At 40.4% G+C, this 24918-nt stretch overlaps 1 protein-coding gene across 1 annotated transcript; it reads right to left on the bottom strand.

Moving 5' to 3' along the window:
* Positions 1–1293: 1293 nt before the first annotated feature.
* On the bottom strand, positions 1294–24709 carry LOC140533102 (TRPM8 channel-associated factor 2-like). Its single transcript, XM_072652450.1, has 8 exons — positions 24641–24709; positions 21906–22543; positions 10155–11143; positions 9633–9724; positions 7938–8151; positions 6461–6700; positions 4765–5102; positions 1294–3736 (listed from the first exon to the last, which is right to left on the bottom strand). The coding sequence occupies exons 2-8, from the start codon at positions 22526–22528 to the stop codon at positions 3482–3484; spliced, it is 2751 nt and encodes a 916-aa protein (XP_072508551.1). The 5' UTR covers positions 22529–22543; positions 24641–24709; the 3' UTR covers positions 1294–3481.
* Positions 24710–24918: the final 209 nt, after the last annotated feature.

The following is a 24918-nucleotide window of genomic DNA, read 5'->3' as shown; positions in this document are numbered from 1 at the left end:
CTGGAGTGTAAAATAGATTTTCATACCAAATTGAGCATGCACGTTATTCCTTCCTTAAGCCAAATGTGATGAAAGTAAGCTTCACTTTTTTCCTCTTACCTACCCCTTCTCCCCTCCATTGAAAAAAGCTTTTTCTTGCCTCTTTTATGTGAGAGATAATTTGCCCCATTCCATTTTTCCTTTTCTCTTCCCAATATATTCCTCTCTCACCCCTTAATTTTATTTTTTTAGATATCATCTCTTCCTATTCAACCCACCCTGTGCCCTCTGTCTTTATGTAAATAATTCCTCCAACTACCCAAATACTGAGAAGTTACAAAGTTACAATACTATCAAGAGTTACAAATACTATCTTTCCAGTTCAACTTTAATACATCCTTTATGATTTCTCTTTCATGTTTACCTTATCATGCTTCTCTTGACTCTTGTGTTTGAAAGTCAAATTTTCTATTCAGCTCTGGTCTTTACATCAAGAATACTTGAAAGTCCTTTATTTCATTGAATGACCATTTTGTCCCCCTGAAGTATTATACTCAGTTTTACTGGGTAGGTGATTCTTGGTTTTAATTCCAGCTCCTTTGACTTCTGGAATATCATATTCCACGCCCTTCAATCCCTTAATTTAGAAGCTGCTAGCTCTTGTGTTATCCAGATTGTATTTCCACAATACTTGAATTGTTTCTTTCTGAATGCTTGCAATATTTTCTCCTTGACCTGGGAACTCTGGAATTTGGCTACAATATTCCTCAGAGTTTTTCTTTTTGGATCTCTTTCAGGAGATGATTGGTGGATTCTTTCAATATTTATTTTACCCTCTGGTTCCAGAATATCAGGGCAGTTTTCCTTGATAATTTCATGAAAGATGACGTCCAGGCTCTTTTTTTGATCATAACTTTCAGGTAGTCCCATAATTTTTAAATTGTCTCTCCTGGAACTATTTTCCAGTTCAGTTGTTTTGCCAATGAGGTATTTCACATTGTCTGCTACTTTTTCATTCCTTTGGTTTTGTTTTATAATTTCTTGATTTTTTTATAAAATCATTAGCTTCTATCTTCTCCATTCTAATCTTTAAGGAATAATTTTCTTCAGTAAGCTTTTGGATCTCCTTTTCCATTTTGCTAATTCTGCTTTTAGGGGCATTCTTCTCCTCATTGGCTTTTTGGACCTCTTTTGCCCTTTTAGTTAGTCTATTTTTTAAAGTGTCATTTTTTTCGACATTTTTGAGGTCTCCTTTAGCAAGCTGTTGACTCATTTTTCATGATTTTCCTGCATCACTCTCATTTCTCTTCTCAATTTTTGCTCTCCTCTTATTTGATTTTCAAAATCCTTTTTGAGCTCTTTCATGGACTGAGATAAATTCATATTTTTCTTGGAGGCTTTGGATGGAGGAGCTTTCACTTTGTTTTCTTTTGTTTGCATGCTTTGATCTTCCTTGTCACCAAAGTAAGATTCCATAGTCTGATTCTTTTTCAGGTTTTTGATCATTTCCTTAGCCATTTACTTTACTTTTGAGCTCTTTGTCAAGGTAGTTCTCTGCTTCCAGTGGGGGTATGGGGTGTACCATCAGCTGCTCAATTCCTCTACAATCTGTGGGCCTAGAGCTCCAGAAACAGTGGCTGCAGCTGCCTGAGCTACTGCTGTGGCTGCTGTGGATTCCTCCATGTCCTATTCCCCTCAGCTACCCTGGTGCTGGGGCCAGACCACTCCACTCTCCTACACTGTTCCCACAGGCTTTTTCCACTGACCTTCCAATTTATCCTCAGTGTTTTGGGTTTGTAAAGTCTGGAAACTATCACAGGTGTGAGAGATTCAGTCCCCTCCAAGGTTTTCTCAAGTCCCGCCTGTGCATTCGTAGCCCAAGCTGGACTGCATCCTGCCCCCTGCAGGGCACAACAGACACTTTCCAGTGACTTTTCAGGCTGTCTTGGGCAGGACATTGCTTCACTCTGTTATTCTGTGGGTTCTGCAGCTCCAGAATTTGTTTAGAGCCATTTTTTACAGGTATTTGGCTAGGCTTGGCAGGAGCGCTCTAGAAAGTCTGTGCTGTTACTCTGCCATTTTGGCTCTGCCCCCCAAGGTCTGTCTTTTACCTCTTTTCTTTATCCTCAGTGCTTATCACAGTGTTTGACACATAGTAAACATGCAATAAATGTTTATTGAGGTGATCAAGCCACAGACAGAGAATCTTTTAGTTTAGTTTTCTTAGGTTCTATCTGAGAAATGCAATCTCTCCCATGACTTTCTTCATTCAAAGGATATTGGCAAATGGAATGAATTGATGGTAGCAACCCATAATATATTTGATCATAACTTGTGATTTTACCATCCTTTTCTTGTAGCTTAAGGAATATTCCAGAATCCTTCCTTTAAACTTTAGTTGAATATCCTATTGAATGTACTGGATCTTTCTGAAACTACACCTCAAAAATTTAGAGAAGGTCCTGAGTATCACCTAAAAAGCAGGTTTAATCATAAGAGGCATAGCATGTCACCCTGGCTCCCCAAGATTATACAGGGTATTCCAAAAGTTTTAAGGAAGCTTAAGATTTTAAAAGTTTGAAACTTCACTAAGACTTTTGGGACACTGTATATTTGTATCCACGTATGTTTGTATGTTTATGTATGTATATATGTATAGATAGATACACATATATACACACATATATGCAGGGAATTCATGCATATATGTGTGTATGTATGTATATGTATATATGTATGCATGTATGTATAGGCACTATCAGAGCTTGGGGATGAACTAGCTATGACAATCAGTTAAGGGCCTGCTTATTTTTATGATAAATCTATATCTCAGTTTGGGACCATATCCAGATATTTAGAAAAATGGATCAAAAATAAAAGCTCAGATGAAATATTTTTGCATTCCTAAAAAGCTGAGTGGAACTTCTCTCAGGGTTTTGCTGTTTTAGCATCAGGAATTTTATATGATCCTAGGTTCAGAGAAAAAGGGACCTTAGAGGTCATCATATCTAATTCTCTCATTTGAAAATAGGGAAATCAAGGCCTAAAGAAATTAAACAACTTATCCAAGGTTACACAAGTTACATGGGGAAGAGAGGATTCAAACCAAAGTCCCATCACTAAATCCAGTGCTATCACTATTATACCATATTGATGAATGATAGCTCATTTAAATCAAAAACAGATCCCCAGAAAAGGAACACTTGGTGCCAATTTGTGATAGGTTCTGAGGCCCCTTTTGGAGGCAGAAGGGGAAGAAATATCTTCATTGTTATTTGCCTTGTGTTGCTGTACAACTTTCTATGTAGTTTTTCTTCTTTTCTGTTCAGATGGGGATACACTCCTGATGACTTTACTCTCTCACACCCCCTATAGAATCTTGAACATGAATGAATGGGGCTGACTCACTGCACCCAGAGTATTTCCCACCCAATCCATAGACTGAGTTTTGGAGATGGAGATATATCCTGCCTACAGACACACTAGGCCTACTGGGCATCTCTTAATTCTTCTTGAGAAGGTAGACATTCATGGGGTTCTCCTGCCATTCAGGCAGGCAGGCCAAGGAAACAGCCACCTCATCCTTGATAGGCCAGCCCCAGGTCTGGAAGAATGGAGCCAGATTCCTCTGCACTTGGTGAGAGAACTGTTTCACCCACAGGTTCATCTTGCCAACATTGTCTTTGGGCACCCCAGCTAAGGTCTGGTACTGAGCGAAGAGCTGGATGAAAGGTTCCCAGCCAAAGGCCTCCTGTAGCTGAGAGAGGAGAAAGAGAAAAGGGGGCAGAGTGACGGGTCTGAGTTTCCACAGACAACCCAGCAAGTGAGCATCAATGACTCCATCTTACTGTGGTAAGAGGTTCCCTCTTGAATATTAGCCATATTCGTACCATTTGAATAGGATTCCTTCCTTTCTGTACCAAACATCCATTTAGACATGATCAATCAGTCTTATTCTCTACTATCCACCTTGAGTAAATGCTTACTTTCAAGAATGATTAATCACTCTAGTTGAAATTAGGCCTTAGTCAAATTATGACACATGGGTACCATATGAAATAACACTATAGTATACCAATAATAGTGCCATAAAAATGGTACAAGAGGGGTCACCCTTGTGACTAGACCTATGGAGAATGATTCATGGTAAGGTTCAATAGTATCTTTGTAATTATAATTAGTCAAGAGAACATTTGTCTGGGCTATATAAACAGAATGTTTTCTTTTGTGGAGACCCTTAATAGAAACTTTGCAGAATGCTTTTCTTCTACCCTTTCATTTATATTCACCTTCTCATTAGGAGATAGTTAAGGATGGGGCTATCACTCCCATTTTACTTCTATACAAGTAAGGCACAGAGAAGCAGCCATAGGATATCCAGCATCATGAAGATCCAGCCAGGATTCCATGACCCAATATGGATGGGTACCTGAGCAAGTCTCTTAAACTTTCCCAGACTCAATTTCCTCATCTGTAAAATGTGGATAATAATAGCACTTATCTTACAGGGTCATTGTGAGGACAAAATGAGAAAACCTATAAAAAGTACTTTGCAAACCTTGAGGCACTACATAAATCCTATAGTAGTAGTAGTAGTAGTAGTAGGAGGAGGAGGAGGAGGAGGAGGAGGAGGAGGAGGAGGAGGAGGAGGAGGAGGAGCAGCAGCAGCAGCAGAAAGTAGTGGTAGTAGTAGTAGTGGTAGTAGAAGTAGTAGTAGTAGTAGAGTTAGTAGCAGCAGCAGCAGTAGTAGTTGTCTTTCCTTCTACCCCAATTAATTTCTAATACCTGCAGATAAGTCTCCAGTGCTGTCCAAACTTCCCATTCTTCTAGGGTAGCCCCATTTCTCAGGTATTCTTGTACCCTAGTCTCCCTATTTGAGGGAGTCAGTTCAGAGTGGGCCCGACTCCGGGGGATGCCTAGCACCATCTCATGTACATAGACAGACCACAAATTGCAGGTAGCCTCAGTTGTATGTGGGGGAAACTCCCAGACCTGTCGTTGCTGGTTGTGGCCTAGCTCATGGATCTGGCCCCAGAGGCCATTAGATCTTATTTTCTTCACAGTGACCATTTCCTCTGCTGACTCCTTGTGGCACATGATGGGGTATCCTGAATGCATCCAGCCTGGGGAGTAGAGGAAAGAAGAGAAGGCAGAAATTTCTGTATGAGAGAGCCCAATCTGTCTTCCCTAGGTTATTCTCATAATGAATCTCTCCCCTATGTTGTCTCATCCCCAACATTTTCACACTTATATAAAAACAGATGGCTTCTCCTTTCTTAGTCAAAATAGGGAAGAAATTTCTCCATTTTACTGTCTTCCCCGTCCAGCACCAATTTTTTATCTCTAGCATTAAGTGTTATAATGTTTCTATGTACCTCTAACATTCTGTCCATTTTGGAATTGTACACGTGCACCATCCTGATCCTTGTACTCGGATATTTTTTTTCCCTTGTAGAAGCAAGGCTGTATGGTGAATAGAGTGCTGGGGAAGGAGTCGGGAAAACCAGTATTCAAATCCACTCCCAGATACCTACTAGCTATGTGACCTTGGGCAAGTCACTTATTCTCTGCCTCAGTTTCCTTCAACTATAACATGAGGATAAATAAAGGAGTTGTGAGGATAAAAAGGAAATATTTTTAAAGCATTTAGCACAGTGTTTGGAACATAGCAGACACTATATAAATGCTAGCTATTATTTTATACATTTTACACGTTAGAATATCCCATCTATAGCTTGGGAAGATAGGAACAGTGTGGATAATTTCCCCTTCCTTATGGCCAACTTCAGTTATGTTGTGAATTTTCCTAAAGTGAGGAAAGATGATTTTTCTTTCCTGTTTATACAGCCTTTGTGCTGGTCTAGGCCTCTGTAATGAGTGGTTAATCCCTTAATCTAGTGCTTCCCTCTGAAATTATCTCCAATTTATTGTGCATAGATCGTTTTTATATATTTGGTTGTTTACAAGCTGTTTTCCTTTATTAGAATGTATAGTCCTTGAGAGGAAAGAGTCTTTTGCTTTTCTTTTTATGTTAGAACAGTGCCAGGCACTCAGCAGGTGCCTAAATGCTTACTGACTTGTTGACCTGGCTCATTTCCTCCATATTTCACTGAAGGTTCCTTAATCCCTCCACTACGTACTGAAGTCCCTCCTTTAAAATCACAGCATTTTCCCCAGCAGTACTCTGTGAAAGCTCTTGTGTTTCACACAGAGACACACAATAAAGACTTACTGAACGAGTAAAGGAAAGATGAACAAGTGAATGAATGAATGCTATTAGTTAATTTCTGTGTTCCTTTTGACACTTCAGTGTAGTTTTTCTCATTTTTCCCAAATCATTTATAAGCTCCTGCTCAATTGTACTATCAGCCATCATATACAACGCATAATGCAGAAAGAAGATGAATAAATAATATTTGTGAACTGTGTCCTAATGTCACATGCACAAAGGATCTCCCTTCCACACCTCCAGAACACCCACCAGCTGAGATCTGTACATCAGCCACGATCCTCTCAGGCTGAGGGAAAGGGAAGCTTATGGATGCAAGTCTGGCCACGGCTCCCATCATCTCATCCCAGAGTTGAAGCAGTGGCTCTGGGTCTTCCAGGTCTTGAAGTTGTTCAGATGGCACTGTGAGGATGATATTGTCTGTCGCCAGCTCCCCCCAGGGCACTGGGTAGTGGCGGATGGAGCTCCTCCACTCCTCCAGAGATGTCTCCCCTTTAGACAGAGATAGTGGGGTTAATGGGACTGTCACGGAGTCTCAGAGATCATCTAATCCAGCCTATACCTGAACAAGAGCAGGAATTCTCTCTGTTCTTGATAAGTGGTCTTGCAGCCTCTATTTGAAGATCTCCCCCTTTGGGTAATTTGGAATCTTCCAGGACAGTCCATTTCACTTTGGGGCAGATCTATCTAATTGTTAAGACTTTTTTTCCTTACATTGAGATAAAATTGGTCTCCATAAATTATGCTGCCTATTCATAATTTTGTCCCTTGAGCCCCAAAAGACCACAAATCATCCTAATTCTACCTAATATCCTTTCAAATATTGGAAAACTACCATATCCCTTCAAGTCTTCTTTTTTCCAGGCTGTATACTTGCAGTTCCTTCAATTAACCTTCACATAACATACCCTCTAGTCATCTCACTATCCCAGATCACTTTGGTACAACTATGGAACTACTTATTAATGAATATCCTAAAATGTATCTATGATCACAGTTTTGGAAAGACCCAGTATAGGAGATGAGGTACAGTATGTCCATCACTTTCTGGACACTATGCCATTTCAAGTATGCCTTCATTTTTCTACTTCCTAAGGCTGAAAAGTTGGAATTTTGATTTCAATGGGAGAGTAACACTAAGGGATCAGAGAGGGCTGGAAAGGACTTTAAAGTGACATGGACCCCTTTGGGAGCCTGGTAAAGGCTATGGACTCCTCAATTTTTAAATATATAAAATAAAATACATAGAATTACAAAGGAAACCAATTGTGCAGAAACACAGTTATCAAAATATTCTTTAAAATATGTTTGTGGATCTAGGATAATTCTCTCATTTTACTGATGCTAAAGTAATGTTCAATATCACACACACAGCTAGTAAGTAGCTGAGTCAGGTTTTGAATTCAAGTCCTTTGAATCTAAATTCAGTGTCTTTTTCTTCTGCTCTCCCCTTTGGTATGCAACCTATCCCCATTTCTGCAAACAAAAGGCCAATCCCTGATCACCTTTCCTCATGCTCCCCTGAATTCTCTAGGGACATCAGAAGTTACCTGATGCCCCACCCTCAACTTTAAAATAGGTCATATCTTCCTTATCCCATCAAATACTTTTTCTTTTTCTTTGCCAGTCCAAGCTACACATTACTTCCCTCCTTTGTATCATAATTTATACTTCCTTGGCCCTTTCTCCAGCTATCCTTGGGTTTAGTCTTCATGAAGCTGTTACTCACCTAGCTTGAAGTAAGGAGCAGGCACAGCTCCAGTGATCGTGATTGATACAGGACCCAGGTTACTGCCCTGAGGCACAAGTACATAGATCAGACCCCCCCAGAAGGAGGAGACTGACAGCTCTGGTCTGTCCAGGTAGAATCGGTGAATCACCACAGGTGCTCGGCACAGCTTTTTGGCCTCATTGAGATCATCAGAGTGGCATCCAATTTGTACCTGGGAAAAGGGAGTCATGAGCACAGCTAGTAACCACTGGAAAGTGTGTGCTAGATGATTTATCAATGTCTTTCATGCAAATATAAATTATGGACATTTGGTAGGTAGTGACTCAAGACTCCCAAAGGCTCATACATGCTGAACAATTACATAGGCTCAAAAGGGTTAACAAAATCATAGGTTTCAGATCCATAATGAGCTGTTAAGGAAAAATAGGATGCCTTGATTATAACTTCAATCTTCAACAATGACATTAGGAGATGAAACATATCACATATTGTCACTTGCTATCTGTTTTAGAGAACATATCCTGCAGAGAATAGGAATCCAGTGTGATAAAACTTGGTAGCTATTTGTCATAAAGAAATTTTATGTTAAAGAGGGAGACATTCATCCCAGAAAGAGGCTGGGGAAAAATAAAATAAAGTATGTACCTTTCTGAACATCTGTTGCTACTGGATAAAACACACCAGACCCCAAGATGTCTGGATTCCATGTTGCTTAAGATACACTATCTCCTAGGACAGAACCTGGTCAGAGACTAGGTCATTTTGTTTGGAAGTGCCCCTATGAGGGAAATACAGACAAGAAGAGGAAGGTGGAGGTTTAATCATAGGTATAGGTGCTGCGGGCTGTGTGTGTGAGATAATAGACTCACTAAGGAACTGTCATGTGAAGCTGAGAACTGGCATAGCCATTCTGAGATTTAGAACAACGCTTAAAAAGTAATTAAACTGTGCAGGCCCTTTGATCTGCTTATACTGATACAAAGCCTGTACCCCAGAGAAATCGAAGAAAGAAGAAAAGAACTTATATGTAATATTTATAGCATCTCTTTTTACAATAAGAAAAGACTAGAAATCAATGAGGAGTGCCCATCTACTGTGGAACAGCTAAACGAATTATGGTTTATGAATTTAATGAAATATTATTTTGCTCTAAGAGATTAACATGTAGTAGTGTGCCTAGCACATAGTAGGCACTTAATAAATGTGTATTGACTGAAAAAATGGATGGTTTCATAAAAACCCAGCTACACTTGTAGAAACTGATGGGATGAAGTTAGCAGAATAGAATGACTTAGACAAAAACAACATTACGAAGAAAAACAATTTTGCAAGACCTGAGAATTCTGACCAACGTTACAGATTCAAAAGGACCAAAGATGAAATGCACTGCCCTCTCTGGACAGATGAGCTCACAAGGGAGAATTCAGTATCCATTTGTGGACATGGCCAATGTGGCAATTTGCCTTGCTTGACTATGAGTATTCATTACCATGGTTTCTTTTCCTTCCTTCTTTCTTTTTTTCAATTAGGGAACGAAACTTGAGAAAAAGAAAACAAATGCTTGTCAATAAAAAAAAGTAATTTTTAAAACAACAGCACAACAGAAAAAAGGAACTGGAAAAATATGGTGGTTGCAGCCATATGAGGATTTACAAACATAGGCAAGGCAATGGGCAGGCACAGGGGAATTACCTGTAGACCAGTAGAGGCAGCACATGGCATCCTGATGTTTGCAGTAAAGCCTTCAGGGAGGTAGAGTCCAGTGCTTACCCATACAGTAGCAGCTAAAGAAAGATATAATAATGGATGGAATTCTCCTACCCTGACCCCCTCATTCTCCTTACCTCACCCAGATCTCCTACATCACCTTTCAGGGCTCTACCCTCTCTCTGCCCCAATACCCTCCTACTGTCCTCATATCCATTTCTAGAGCCCTGATATCATCCCTAAAAGTTCTTATATTCCCTTTCCAGGGCCCCATATTTCCTTCTGGAGCCTTCACACCTCCTCCCAGAGACTTGCTATCCTCTCTTTAAACCTCAGATTGCCCAGTCCTTTCCCTACTTGCTTACTCTCTAACTTCTCCCAGTAACTCAAGCACTATCACCTTAAAGGGACAGGGTCTTATGAAAATTTCAGTCCTGTGACGTCCTCCTCGATTCATCCAGCCCATTCTTTCCCAACTATTCATTAGTTCTCATCCTCCATCTTTACCTGGACTGGTACCATTGATCTCCATGGTGACAGGGGGTCCTGGGGAGTAGAGTTGGGAAGGGCATGTCCCATTACTACCTCTGTGGACCAGTGAAAAGCAATCAGTCCCACTTTGAGCAAGCTCAGTGGCCATACAGAGCAGGGTGGCCTCACAGGAATTGCTGTTCACAGGATGATGCTCACTGACACTAGGAAGACCAGTTTGTTTGAGCACCTTCCTCAAGAATCTATGTACGGAGGCATAGGCAGGGATTCCCTCTGCAGGAATCTTCAGGAAGGCCCCACAGTCCTTCCTTAGCTTTGACTGCCAGTCTTCTGTCAAGACCTTACTTCCTTTTACTTCATCCTGGAACTGAGACAATGCTGAACGGAAGTGATAGTTCGCTTTACCAGGAACAAGGACAGGAAACTGGCCACTTTCTAGATAACCATCTAGGATGCTAAGGCCAAAGGGGTTGAGGATGTGGTTTCCAGGATAATCAGCCACAGCAGTCTTGCCAGGATTCTGAGAGGCCCACCACCAGGCTTGGCCCCCAATCAGTAACCCTCCACCCTCTGCCACAAACTCATGCAGCTTCCTCGCCTCTTTGTCTTCATAGGCTGAACAGCAGTAGACACTTAAACCAGTGGTCAGATGGGATTTTAGGCTGCATTTCAGACCTCTTTCAGACAGGAGGGAACACAGTTCTTTAAGATTAGGATTAATCCCAATTGTACCTGTTCGTGCCCCTGCCAGCCAGATAATAGCATTGCACAGAAAAGGGCCCAGCTTGGGGGCACAGAGCATGGCCTCATGAGCAGCAAGCACCACTCGACCCCGTCCATAGCGAGCAGCTGCCAAGAAGCAACCAAGGGAAGAATCTAGCCCAAGAGGGAAGGCCAAGGCCCCGTGAAGCAGAAGCTGAGAAGGCAGTCCACCAGTATTGATATCCAGTTCTGTGATTCCACCCAGGAGTTGCTGTTGGTCCTGGGAGAGGTCTTCCCCAAACCTGAAAATGAGGCATTTGTTCCTATTAGTGGTCAAAGGAGTGATGTAGAACAGGGAAGACGGGCATATTCCTGAAGAAACACTGCATCTGTTATTCTACTGGAGCCGTATTTCCTGGGGCATACTCTATGTAATCACAGAACCTGAGAGCTGCAAATGATCTCGAAACTCTTCTAGTACCAGCCCCTCTGTGATACAAAGAGGTCATCCAGCCTCTGCTTGAGCCCCCTTTGTTCTGAAACAGACTGTTGGATTTCTGAGCAGTGTCAGTTATGATAGGTTTCCTTTGCTGACCCACCCCCAATGGTTTCAGTGGTTGGGCGTGCAACAGTGGCAGAGGGCTACCACTAGTGACTCTTACATACAGAATTGCACACTGAAGAGGCTAGATGATCAGGCTAGCAGTGGACACTTTCAGGCATGACAAGGGTTCAGCCAGACATTATGATATGCTTTGTATGACATACAAGGAAATGCAATGCATTATGTGCCCACCTAAAATAATAATTATTATTATAGCATTTATATAGATATAACGTGTTTTTCTCTACAATGAACTGAAATCTTATTTCATATAATTTCCACAGTTTCTCCTAATATTGTCCTTTCAGACTAAGAGAACAAATGGATTCCCTCCTCCATATGACAATTCTTCAGTTGCCTGAAGACAACTATCAAGCTATCAAGCTGCCCCTACTGGTTCTCTACTCTACATATTCTAAGCTCCTTTAACTTATAAGCATGTGGCATGCTTTCCTGTGTCGTCTTCTTTCTGGTCACCCTCCTTGGACTTTACACCATCTGTCCCTTTCTTTCTGTATCAGTAAGGACATTCAAGTCTTCCCAGACTACTTAAAACCATCCTTTTTATCATGTCTAATAGGTAATAATATTGAAGCATAGATATTATTTTCAGCCTTTTTTTTCTTTTAGAGAAATCGGCAAAGCAAGAATTAATATTTTTTAGAATGTGTTTCATTTAATCCTTCTGCAGAAGTTCATTATATCATGGAGATGACTGAGTTCTTGTAGGCTATGTCAGTGTAGAAGAGGTTCTAGAAGGGTCTGTTAAGCCTGAAAGGAAGGCTTTTTCATTGATCCAAAGATTAGTCCACTAAGCAAGGAGCAGCTCAGTTGGCCACAAAGTGGTGATTTCTCTTTTGTCATGAAACAGATCAAAATACAAAGCAGTTCTCAAGGCTTTGTGATCCATGTCTTCTTCTGTACTAGTGGAAGAACTGGGTTAAAAGGGGCAGGTGAGACTGATAATCACAATGTCCTTAGGCTATCTTAATGAATACTTATTCATTTAAATATTGGTTCTCCTAATCGATGATAATTCTTAATAACAAAGTCAATACTTACTAAAAGAAATGAAACATATCAATATTAAAATTTTTACTATTAATAAAAGCAAAAAAAACACTTAAAAATTTAACATAAATGGGGGGGGGGGCAAGTCTCAGTTTCTTCTTGGAGAAGGCAATTAGAAAAGATTGGTTTGTGTCCGAAGTCAACAAGAAAAATTTTTTCATAGGACATTTTGTCATCTTACCTTGCTCAGTCCATGATCACTCTTAAGATAGTTCATAGCATGATACATTTAGAATTAGAAAGAACCTTAGAGATTTTGTAGATAAATAAACCATGGGCCCAGATTAGTTGAGATTTACCCAAAATGACAAAGCTAGTAAGTATCTAAGGTAGAATCCTTACCTACATTTTCTCACACCAAGTCCATACACTAATCTGCCTCTTACATTATACCCATGTAAGTGATAGCTTGTATGTCAACAGAAAATTTAAAAAGCAGAAAAATTCCATGAGGAGTTTGATAAAATCCACCAAAGTGAGTCAATATGAATATTTGAAATCACAGAATTTTGCCAGTTGGAATTTATCTCATTGGTCATGTAGTGTAGCTCATGCACAAAAGGAAGCATAACATACTCAACGTATGGTCATCCTGATTCTGAGTACTTCTACAAGGGGAAACTCCCACATTTCAAGGCAATAGGTTGTATTTTTCAAATGCGCTATGTGTTTCCTGAAATAAAACTTACGTTTTCTTCTTTATAATTTCCACTTTATAATTTCCATTGCTCCTGGTTCTGCTCTCTGGGACCAAACAGAAACAGTCTAGTCTCCCTTCTATGTAAGAACCCTTCAAATACTGGAACACAACTATTATGTCTGCCCACATCTTGTCTCCTGTAGGATAAACATATCTGGTCGTTTTAGTCTATCTTCATATGACATGCATTCAAGCTCATAAGTTATCCTGGTTTCTCTCCACTGAGCACTCATCAATTTATCAACGTTCTTAAATTGTGGTGACTGGTACTGAACATCATATTTCAAATAGTGCCTGGTGAAGCAAAGTACAGTGGAACTATTGTCTCTCTATTTATGGAAGAGATGTACCTCTTAACATGGACCAAAATGACATTGGCTTTTGTGGCTATCACATCACATTGTTGACTAAAACTTGAATTTGTAATATCCTATCAATTCCATACATTTTTTTGAACTGTTGTCCAGTCAAGTCTCCTGTCTCTTAAACTTGTGAAGTTAATCCTTGTTATCCAGGTGTATGTCTTTATATTCATTCCTATTGAATTTCATTTTATTGTACTCGGTCTACTGAGACTTTTTTAGATCCAAACTCTACTGTCCAATATGTTAGTGTAAGGGTATCTTTAGTTCTATTAGCATAGCATCTAGTCTTTATAGAAGTAATGGTTAGAAATAGTTATTGAAGTACAGGCCCTAGAAGTACTCTATTTGGATACTTCCTCACTGATGTTGAGCCATTACCAACTATTCTTGGAATTCAGATGTTCTAACTAGTTTTGAATTCATGTTATTTTATTATCATCTTGTCCATATCTCATCTTTCCCACAAGAAAAGTATGAAACACTTTGTAAAAGACTTTGTTAAAATCAAGGTAAACTCTACCAGTGCATTCTACATATCTACTAATATAGTAATTCTGGCAAAAAATGAAGATATTTTCATTATCTGGAATGGAATATTTTAATGAAACCACTCTGGCTCCTTATCATCAACTCTTCACTAGGAAGACACTTCTCTTTCCTTTTTTTTAAATCAGCATATATAATTTGTCCTTCTATAATCTCATGGTACTGCTCCTGTTTTATAAAATCTTTCAAATATTACTAAGAATAAATTATTAATCACCTCTGCCAGTTCATTCAGTATCCAAGGATAGAATTCATCTGGATCAGGTGACTTGGATTCAGCAAAGACAACTAAGTATTCATGATTCTCTTACTTTTATCAGGTACTGTTTCCCTGTTAATTATTTCTGTTCTGGCTTTTCTAGTGCAAAGGCAGATAAAACAGAAGCAAACCAAGGGTAGAGCAGCTTTGGCTTTTTTTTAACATTTTCCATCATTGTCCTATCCACAACAAGCAAAGATCTTAACCCTTCTCCTATTCTGCTTTGTTCTCTTAACATAGCTAAAAACATAGATGTTTATTGTTCTAAGTTTTGCTTGCTGGCCTCAGTTCACTGGGGCTTTAGCATTCCGGATATTATTTCTAAGCGCTATCCAGTGAATTTAATGTAAATGGGGACACAGGAAAAGATGGGAGGAACTATTTTGCAAAACGTGACTTGAAACTAAAAAGCAAAAGAGGCCAAAGAAGTGTAGATCATTTAGAAGTCTCACAATAATACGTGATATTTGTACATAATTTTACACATATTTCTTCATTTGATCACACAACAACTCTATGAGATAGGTCCTATTTTTATGCCTGTTTTATAAAAAACTAGGACTCAAAGAGCTGCAAGGCCACTGTAATGGTAATTTAAAAGGGAAGATCTTTCCCATTCATTAACAGACCCATGTGACCTGTTTAAGTCACAAGAAAGCCTAAATCACATGAGTTTGAGTCACATGAAGCCTGTGGTAGGAGGAGTTTGCTGAAGGGGTGCAGCAGAAAGGGGGGAACTAGAACAGAGCTGAGAGGAAGTGAGTCAGAGAGCAGTCAGAGCTGGGAAGGATGCAGGCAAGCAGACAGTTGGCTAGTGTGAGCTAAAGAGCTTGTTTGTGATTTTGTTAAATGGAACTGGTTTGTGGGAAGCCTAGCAGGGGGAAAGCTGGGGGGATGGTGTTGTCCTCTGCATTATTATTGTGTATAGATTTTTGTGACTATAATGGATTTGGCTTTCTGGTGTCTGAAGAAATGTTTTGGTTCTGTCTTTCATATGGAGAGTCTGTGGTATTTTGCAATTCTGAATTGTGTCTAAATATTCATGGCTGCCGTAAGTGCTGTGAATATTGCACTGGTACTATAGCCACATAGCTTGCAGGTGTGAGCAGGATTTGAATCTAGGGCTTCCTGATTCAATGTCCAGAGCTCTGTCTACCAGACTATGATGCTTCTTCTTCAGAGGAAGAATACTTTAGATAAAGTGAGCAATACATAATATTTTTTAATGGAATTCTACATATAAATTTTGTTGTTCAGTTGTTTCTGTCATGTCCAACTCTTTGTGACCCTATTTGGGTTTCTTTGGCAAAGATATAAGAGCAGTTTGCCACTTCCCTCTCTGGATCAATTTACAGAGGAAAAGACTCAGGCTAACAGGTTAGAGTGACTTGCCCAGGGTCACATAGCTAGTGAAAGTATGAGACCAAATGATTGGTGCTCCACCCATTGCACCATCTACCTGTTATTATAATAGCAATCTACCCTCACTGGGAAACAAAGTTATGGAGAATACATGTTACCTGTATTATGATTTGCAGCTTTATATATAGTCCATTACATTAGTCGGAAAGATTGGCCAAAAAGTCTGAATGTTTTGGCATTTGTAACACACAAGAAAAATTTATCAACCAGCCTTCAGTTCTTCATGGTCAGGGCCAAACTGTTTTTGTAGCACACAGGTGCTCAACATGGAAAATGAGCTCAACCCAAAACTGAATAAGAGATCAAGCCTGGGCTAAATTGGTCAGGAAATTGGAGTTCTAGACCCTTCATAGCACGATTTGGAGAAAAGAACACAGAGAACTTGGGTTTGACCCACAACTCTGCTGTTTAAAAGTTGTGTGGTGTTGATCAAGTAACTTGACCTTGGAAGAAGAGCTTAGGTTAGATGCTATTTAACTTTTAGTTCTAAATTTATGATTCTATCATCTCAAAATATCATGTCAGTGGCAAAAGAATGAGAAAATATAATTAGGGATTATGTTATAGACTTCTGAATTCAGGGGGCAAAGTAGACTTAGGGAGTAAGAAGGTAGGCAGACTTCTTTATGATTCAAATTGGAATTCAGAGATCATCAAAGATAAAAAAAAGGAAGAAATCCCTTACACTACTGCTAGAATTTCCCTAGATCATTTTCTGTTATGTTGTTGCTGAGATTTTTTGAGATGGGACATCTCTATTTTGTCTTGACTGGAAGTGTGATAACCACTTACAGGTCCAATCTCAATGTTAATTGGCATGGAAAGTTGTAAACTGCTCTGTTTCTTCAAGTTGGGTTGATTTGTCTTTTCTTAATCAGTTTAGGGGTGCTCTGTTCCTGAGATCTTACCATACTGATATGTGCTAGTGTGAATACAAGATTGGCTTTATCCTTATTGAAGGTCAGAGCTCCAGAGCTCAAGGGATCCTCTAGCCTCAGACTCTACAAAGGCAGGGAGTATACGCACGGAATAAGAATAAGAGATTGGCCTGGGTCCTGGATCAGTTCTGAGGATTCCTGGAAAACTGAGAGTATCAGGGAAGTCCACGGTATAATATAAGATGTTTTCTCTTACATTTAGATTGGATAAATGGATACAACACTGGGTTTAGAGTCAGAAAGATGTGAGTTCAAATCTAGCCTCACCTACTTCCTAGCAGAGTGACTCTGGGCAAGTCATTTAACCTCTGTCTGCTTTGGTGCTCTCATTGGTAAGATGGGCATAAAAACAGTGTTTATTTCCTAGGGTTGTTGTAAGGACGATATGACATAATATTTGTAGAGTACTTTGTATAGTTTTTGGCATATAGTAGGCACTTAATAAATGTTTAATTCCTTCCTATTTCTCTTGGATTAGAAAATATCAGAGAGTCACTAAACTCTTCATATAGAGAGTTCAGTTAGGAGAGCTTTGCCTTACTCAGTAGCAGCTCCAATCACAAATAAAGAAGCAGAGAGTTAATCACTACAAGCAGCTGCATTTTGGATCCAAGAAAAAAGAACAAGAAGAAAAAAAATCTTGAAATTGTTAAACGATTAATGATCAACTTCTACTATTCCCATTTCAGTGTCTAACCGATTGTCTTGTTCCCTTAGTCTGTAGAAAAAAGGGCTAAGGATACTTTGGTTCCAGAACCCTCAGGTTTTAACTCTAAAAACCCATCCTCCCCTTTCTACATGTTGCACCAGAGCTAAGCATGTTTCCAAGCTTCTGTTCTGAAGAAATGCATTGTAAATTCTAGAATGACAGACAATAGAGGTTATTGTTTGTTAGAAAGTTCTACTTTGTATGTAAGTTGCTAGATCTTATACTAAAGATCAGAGGCTTTCTGGGAGGAAAAGAATTAATCTCCTTTTATCTCTTTTATGAATTTTTTTCTCATTCTTTGGCCAGCCAATACCACCCCTAAACACTGTTCTTTTCTCTACCCACTTTGCTAGCTGCCACCCACAAAAATGAGCAGAAGTCTGTCTTAAGGCTTGAAGGATCATGTCTCTACACCTTAGGTCAACCTAGCCAGCACTACCCAGCCCAGCCTAAACTTTTATCTCACATTCCTAAAATGACACATTTCAAACTTTTAAAGACCATTTTTGAACTACCCACCCAACCTGCTTTCATTTGTAACATTGCTATAGAAATGGATGACCTCTACAATGTTGTTTCAAGTAAAAACATATTTTCCCAGAACTAATTCTTGATATTTGGTGTGTTCTGTCTATACAACACAAAATGATCGTGTAAGGGCAGAACATCCATAGTTAAGGAGTGATCAACAGCTGGTGGGTTAATCAGGGAAAATTCACATGAAGGAGATGCTTTCCTGGCAGTAAGAGGTTGGGAGGTAAAAGTCTGGAGTTAGGGGCATTGAAAAGCATTTTGGAACAGTGGAAAGGGCACTGGATTTGAAGTCAGGAGACACAGGTTTGGATTATGACTCTGCTACTTATTCTGCTCAAGGGTCTTTCTGCAAGTCACTTGACTATTTTGGGTCCCAGTTTCCTCATCTATAAAACGAAGGGATTGAATTAGATGACTTCTGAAGGTCTCTTCTAGCTCTAAATCTATAATCCTATGATTTTTCACTACCTGCTTAAGGAATGCAATAGGAGTTGGGCAGCAGTAAGGGCTCCGTGAGGGCTATTCCCTGACAAAGTGCTATCAGTTCAGTGCACTTAGTAGGTCTGACAGCATGTATTTATAGTAGACCCAATCACCATGATTCCAACTTGCAGCATTGCTCAACAATAGTGACAGTCAGTTAGGATGGTGAGATTTACTTAGGATTAGGGAGCTTGAGGGCAGAAAAACAGGTTAGGTTGGCAGGACATGACTCTTTTAGGAAAATAACAAGAAAATGGATTTGGACACAGGATCAAGAAAATATCACCCTCCTGCTACAGAATCAAAGAAAAATTTAAAAAATAAAATAAAACTTACTTGATGTAGTGATGAAACTAGACTGTTATAGAAAACTGCCTAGAGACACAAAGCTCAAGTGTAATTAAGGCAAAGTCAGTAGTGATCATCTCCATTTAGAATTCTAAAGATATTAGGGTGTGTCCCAGGATTGCCTTAGGGGGAAAAATGACTAATTGTAAATAAAGTACCAGCCAATCTCGTTTCTGACAGTCTTTTAGCTACAAAAAAATTAAACAGCAATACAGGTATAACCCATCCTTCTAGAATTAAAAATCCACAGACAAAAATGAAGGTTAGTTTCATCTAATCCATTCTTCTGCTTCTGAGTAACACTGTTCCTTCCTCTCAGTACTAAAACATATTTTAGGAGGTGGCCTATTCTGACATCAGATTCCCACACCTCATTTTACAGATGAGGAAACTGAGGCAGACAGAGGATAAATGACTTGCCAGAAATGAAATATCCAAAAATGTCTGAGGTTTTGAATCTAGGTGTCTTCTTTCTGACAGCATGTCACTGGGATCTCCCCTGAACCTGACTGGTGGTAGGTTGGTTTTCAGATGTGGCTGATCACGCTCCTCTCTGACCCTCAATGACCCAGGTATTCTATGAGAGATAGCAATTCTTGGCCAGAAAAATATATGCCATCTCTGTCAGGTCTTCACTGGCTTGGTCTCCTCTTTAGCAGACTAGGTCACCCCCAATTCTGATGAGAGGACAAACAAGAACAGAAGACCATGTTTCTGGGAGAAAACCTAGCTCAGAATGGCTTCTGTTTATAGGGTAAAAAAAAAACAAAACAAAACCCAGGGTCCCTGCCCAGATAGCTGCCATAGGGGCTGGGGATAATTGACATTCCTCAGCCAGTTTGGGAGAGGTCTCTTGACCTAGGCCAACAGTGGGGAATCCATGGCCTACAGTGACCTTCTACATCCTTGGGTATGGCCTTCTGGCCCTGTCCAAGATTTACAGAACAAATCCTTTTACTAAGGGAATTTGTTCTGTGAAGTTTGGATCCAGTCAAAGGGACACACTTGTGGCCCTAGAGACCCACATATGAGCTCCAGACTGAAGGTTCTTCACCCTTGATGTAGGCTAAAAGATGGAGCTTTTGCCAGAAAAGTGTATGATATAGACAAATATTAATAACCAAATGATACATCATTAATTTTCCTCAATTTGAACTTGGGTCTTCCTGACTCTAAGTTGCAGCCTTCTCTCAACTGTACCACTTAACTGCTTGATAAACAAATCTTGCCTCCAAGACCTGGGAATAATAATTGTTTATGATAGCACTCTCACCCTTTTGGCCTCTTAATTTCCAGAATTTCAACTCCAACTGACTCTTTGTAGTAGTGAACATCATTTCCTATCTTCAAACCTTCAACTTGGGCACCTTTCCTATGGGTTCTTCCCAGTGACCTTGAAGAGGTCTGTAAGCCTGTTTGTAGTCATGAAGCAGATTTCAGCCATGTCTGTTGCCTTCTTCTCATGGGAGTTAGTACTTTGTCAGGGTCAGACTAACAGGCTAAATGTCAGCCTTGACCTCCACAGAACAATTTATAGAATCACATTAAATTCCTAACAAAGTCTGACCACATCAGAATAGAACAAGATCATTATACTATAACACTTAATGAAGTCCAAGACTGAATTAAGTTTCTTTTTTAGTTTCAGTAGCACTGTTGACTCATACTGAACTTGCACCCCACTAAAAACCCAACACCTTTTCCTGAAGAGCTATCTAGACAAACCTGTCTCATTCTATGTTTTTGAAGCTGATTTTTTTGATCCCAGGTAAAAGATTTAACATTCATCCAGAATAATTTTCATCTTCTTGGGTTCAGCCCAACATTCTAGGTGGCTGATATCTTTTTGGATCCTGATTTTGACATGCATGGCATCTTTGCTTTTATTCAAGCCCTTGACTAAATGTTGACTAGCACATGCTAGACACAGATCTATAGGACACAACAACCAGAAAACTCTTTCTAACAATAAGCCACCAATTACGACTCTTCGGCTCTGACGATTTGGACCACTTCTGAACCCACACCTTTCTCTCTTATCTACAACAGAGCAACAGAGCACCACGTTTGTGAAATGTTTTATTAATGACTACATCTCTTCTATCCCTAGATACAGCTAAGAGGTGCAGTGGATAGACTACTGTAGAGGGAAAAGGAAGTCCTGAATTCAAATCCAGCTTCTGATACTTGGTAGCTGTGTGACCTTGGACAAGTCACTAAACTTCTGTCTGTCTCAGTTTCATTACCTACAAAATGAGAGTAATAATAAAGCAGCTACCTCCCAGGCTGTTGTGAAGATTAAATGAGATGCTCTCTGTAAAGCACTTAACACAGTGCCTAGAACATAGTAGGTACTTCATAAATGCTTATTCTATCTGCTCCAAGAATACCTGGTTAATTTATCTGTCTATTAATCCTATCAAAAAAGGAAATATGGTTAATCTGGCATAGTATGTTTCTGATGAAGCCACGCTAGCTCTTTGAAGCCATCAGCACCATGTCTAGATATTCACTATTTAATTTTGTGGACATATACTAACCATCCTGTCAATAAAACAGTCCAGAATTGGGTTAGGAATCCAAATCAAGCTCACTGGCTTATGTAGTAGGTAAAGTCCACATTCTTCCCTCTTCTGAACATCAATATAGCATTTATCCTTCTCATGTCATACAGGGCTCCTTCCTGTCCTCCCCTTTATTTTATTCAAAGATCCTTTTTAATAGCTCAATAATCATATTTATTCACATTTTCAGTACCTAAATATAAAGCTCATCTGGGCCCGGTGACTTAAATTCACCTCGAACACAACTGCTGTGTCCTTATTTGTCTCTCTATTCAATCCTTCTCTGTTTCTTTTTCCAAAATGGACAGTGATATTCATATGGCAATGATCCCATGGCTCTCCATCTAATCAAACATAAACTATTGGTGATTGACTTCCAATAGTTCTGTCTGTCCACAGCATCCCTGTCACCTGAAAGTAGAAATGAGACTTCCTCTTCTCAAAATGTCTAGTTCTAGTTCTGTTTCATTATGGGAACTATGTCTACTTAATATAATCCTTACTATACCCCTGCTACTTACCTGACTGTAAGTGGAATTTTAGGTACTTTCTTAGAGACCTTGAGGGAATCTGTATCTCCATAGGTATCTGTGAAGTACACACCAGCTACACTGGTCACCTGGTTCCCAGGGAAGTTGGACAGAACCTTGTCATGTCCAGGTTCACTTGCCCAATGCCAGGCTTGGCCCCCAATGAGTAAACCTCCACCATTTTTCACAAATTGAATCATTTCTTTGGCCAAGGTGCTATCATAGGCATTGATGCAGTAAACTCCTAGGGAGTCCTCAAGGTCATCCATGGTCTGCACCTCCACCCCAGATTCACGAAGGATGCCAGTGAGAGGTTCCACAGATGTGTGTATTCCAACAGCAGTTCTTGGACTACAGTTGAGCCAGGCCACAGCATTGCAAAGAAACTGAGCCAACATACTATCTTGCAGGTATCCTTCATGGGACATGACTACCATTCGGCCTTGGCCATAATGAGAGGCAGCAATGAGGACCTGGCCATTCTTATTCACCAGTACTGGGAAGGCAGCTTCACCAACCAGCAGCAGCTCACAAGGGATAGGATCACTGGGGAGATTCCAGCTCTTCAGTCCTTTTACTAGGACCTCAAAATCATCTGATGGAGACATCGTCATGGCTTCTTTTGCTTGCTGTGGGGAGAGAAGCAAAGTTTCAGACTGGCGATATAACTCTAACCCTGCCCCTCAGTCCCTTGCCCCTCTCTCCCCTGCCCCTCTACAGAACCTGAAACAAAGTAAGTGCTTAATAAATGTTTATATCATTCTGCTCCTAGAATTCCTTACTGATGTGCCATTCTACTAACCCTATCAGTAAAGGAAAGGAGGCTAATCTGATATAATCTGTTCTTGATGAAGCCATGCTGGCTCATTTTGGTCATCACTTCCATTTCTACATGTCCACCATTTAACTTCCTGGACATTCCCTAATGATCCTTTTAATGATGCATTCTAGGTTTTGGCTAGGAATTAAAGAGAGCTCATTAGCCAATGTAGTATGCGAATTCCATTCGCTTCCCTTTTCTTTTTTGAAAATCAGGAAACATTATTCCTAATCCATTAGTCCTCTTCCTCCTAAAAGCACTGGCGAATAATGACACTCACAGCAGCAGCTTTTTGGTTTGCATAGGCTCATGTGTAGACTTCAAAGGGATTTAAAGAGTAATTCACGTCTCCTCTCACCAGGGAATCTCTCCCCACGTTACAAGTGAGAAAACTAAAGCAAGGGAACTCAGTCACTGTCACCAGGGAGGGCAGTAGGTGACAGCAAAGAGACTTCATCCACATTTGTATAAGCTTATAGTCACACTCAGCCTCTTCCATGAAGAAGGAGAGGGAAGGCAACACAGATTTATTAGGTGCCTATTAGGTACCAGGCACTGTGCTAAATGCTTTACAAATACTTAATCCCTACAAGAATCCTGGGAGGGAGATCGTATTATTCTCATTTTACAGTTGAGGAAACTGAGGCCAACAGAGGTTAAGTGACTAATACAGGAAAACATAGCTAGTAAGTGTTTGAGGCTGAATTTGAATTCAGATCTTCCAGACTCTTGACCAAAGCTCTATGCAGAGAAGCTTAGGGGATAGAGGAAAGGACAATCAGCTCAGAAAAGTGTCCCATAGCTATCACCTCAGGCAGAATAGAAACTGGACTGGAAACTCCCTAGTAGGATTCCAGGAGAAGTAAGAAGAGCAATGAGCAAGCTATGCCAGAGTCCCCATAGGCATTAGAGATGTGCACATCACACATTACCTTCCACTCCATACTTACTCTCTCCTTAACTCCCCGCAATCTGTCTTCTGTCCTACCTGTTCTCCTGAAACTGTTCTCTCAGGGCATCGCTGACCTCCTAATGTCTAAATCTCCTGGCCTTTTCTCAGTCATTCTCCTTGATCTCTTGGTAACATCTGCTAAGTTTCACCCTGGTCTCCTTCCTTTTTGCTTCGTTTGTCCAGGCATTACTCCCCCTGGTTCTCCTACCACAGAGATACTGCTGAGACCTATAGCCTGCTGGAAGAATCCTTAAGAGATTATTGAGTCCATCTCTACCCATTTCTCCTACACTTGGGTCCATTTTACAGATAATGAATGGAGGATGAGAGGATCTGACTTGCCCAGACCTCCCAGGAAGGTGTGGCTGACCACAGTAGCCTTGTTCTTCTGTGTCCTGGCCCAGTGTTCTTTCCACCACACTCTGGTTGTCCCTCCAGGATCAGAGATCCCGAGGACCAGAAGGAACTTTAGATGTCATTTAGCCTCACCCCCTCATTTTTATAGATAAGGAAGCAGCCACTAAGTTGAATTTCCCAGGGACATATGTCAGAGCAGAAGTTTGAATCCATTTGACCTTGAACTACCTGAGTGACATTGGGTACAGTACAAAACGATTCTGTGGTACTGCTGGGAAGGCTATGTCTTTTAGACTCTGAAAGGCGTACAATATATTTGGCAGAAATCATACAGAAACTCTTAGAACAGAGGGGCAAATATAAAGAGACAGAGACAAGGTCATTGAGCAGGTGGTGCAGAGATTATTCATTTACATACATACGCCATTCGCAAGCCCATTGATAACCAGACCCCTCCCCCCGAAACTGTTACCTGCTCACTTCCTGTCTCATGCACCCAGCCCAGAGAACCAGATTGTTCTCCTTTGGAGGGGCCGGGGGGGAGGGGGCAGGGGAGGGAGCCCTCTGTCTGAGACTCAGAGAAAGGAGAGAACTCACATTCTTGTCCCTCAGCTTCAGCTCCAGGATCACAAGGAGAAAGGAGAGGCCTCCTGAGAAGTGACAAGGAGAAAGGGAGGCCAGAGATTTATAGAGCAGGAGGGGGTGTGTCTGAGTGTCCTTTCACTTCACTTCCCGATTGACTTGGCTACAGGTCTGAGTGAGGTGGAGCTTTTAAGGAGACAGTTGCTCCCTATGCTGGCTTATTTCTAGGCCTCAGATGTCATTCAGGGACCATGGGCCCAAGTATGGCCCTATTTAAAAAGGAGAAGAAGGGT

The sequence above is a fragment of the Notamacropus eugenii genome, chromosome 3, assembly GCF_028372415.1.
Source record: "Notamacropus eugenii isolate mMacEug1 chromosome 3, mMacEug1.pri_v2, whole genome shotgun sequence".
Classification (NCBI taxonomy): Eukaryota; Metazoa; Chordata; class Mammalia; order Diprotodontia; family Macropodidae; genus Notamacropus; species Notamacropus eugenii.
Note: the sequence above shows the minus strand (reverse complement) of the source record. Positions and strands in the feature narration are given on the sequence as shown.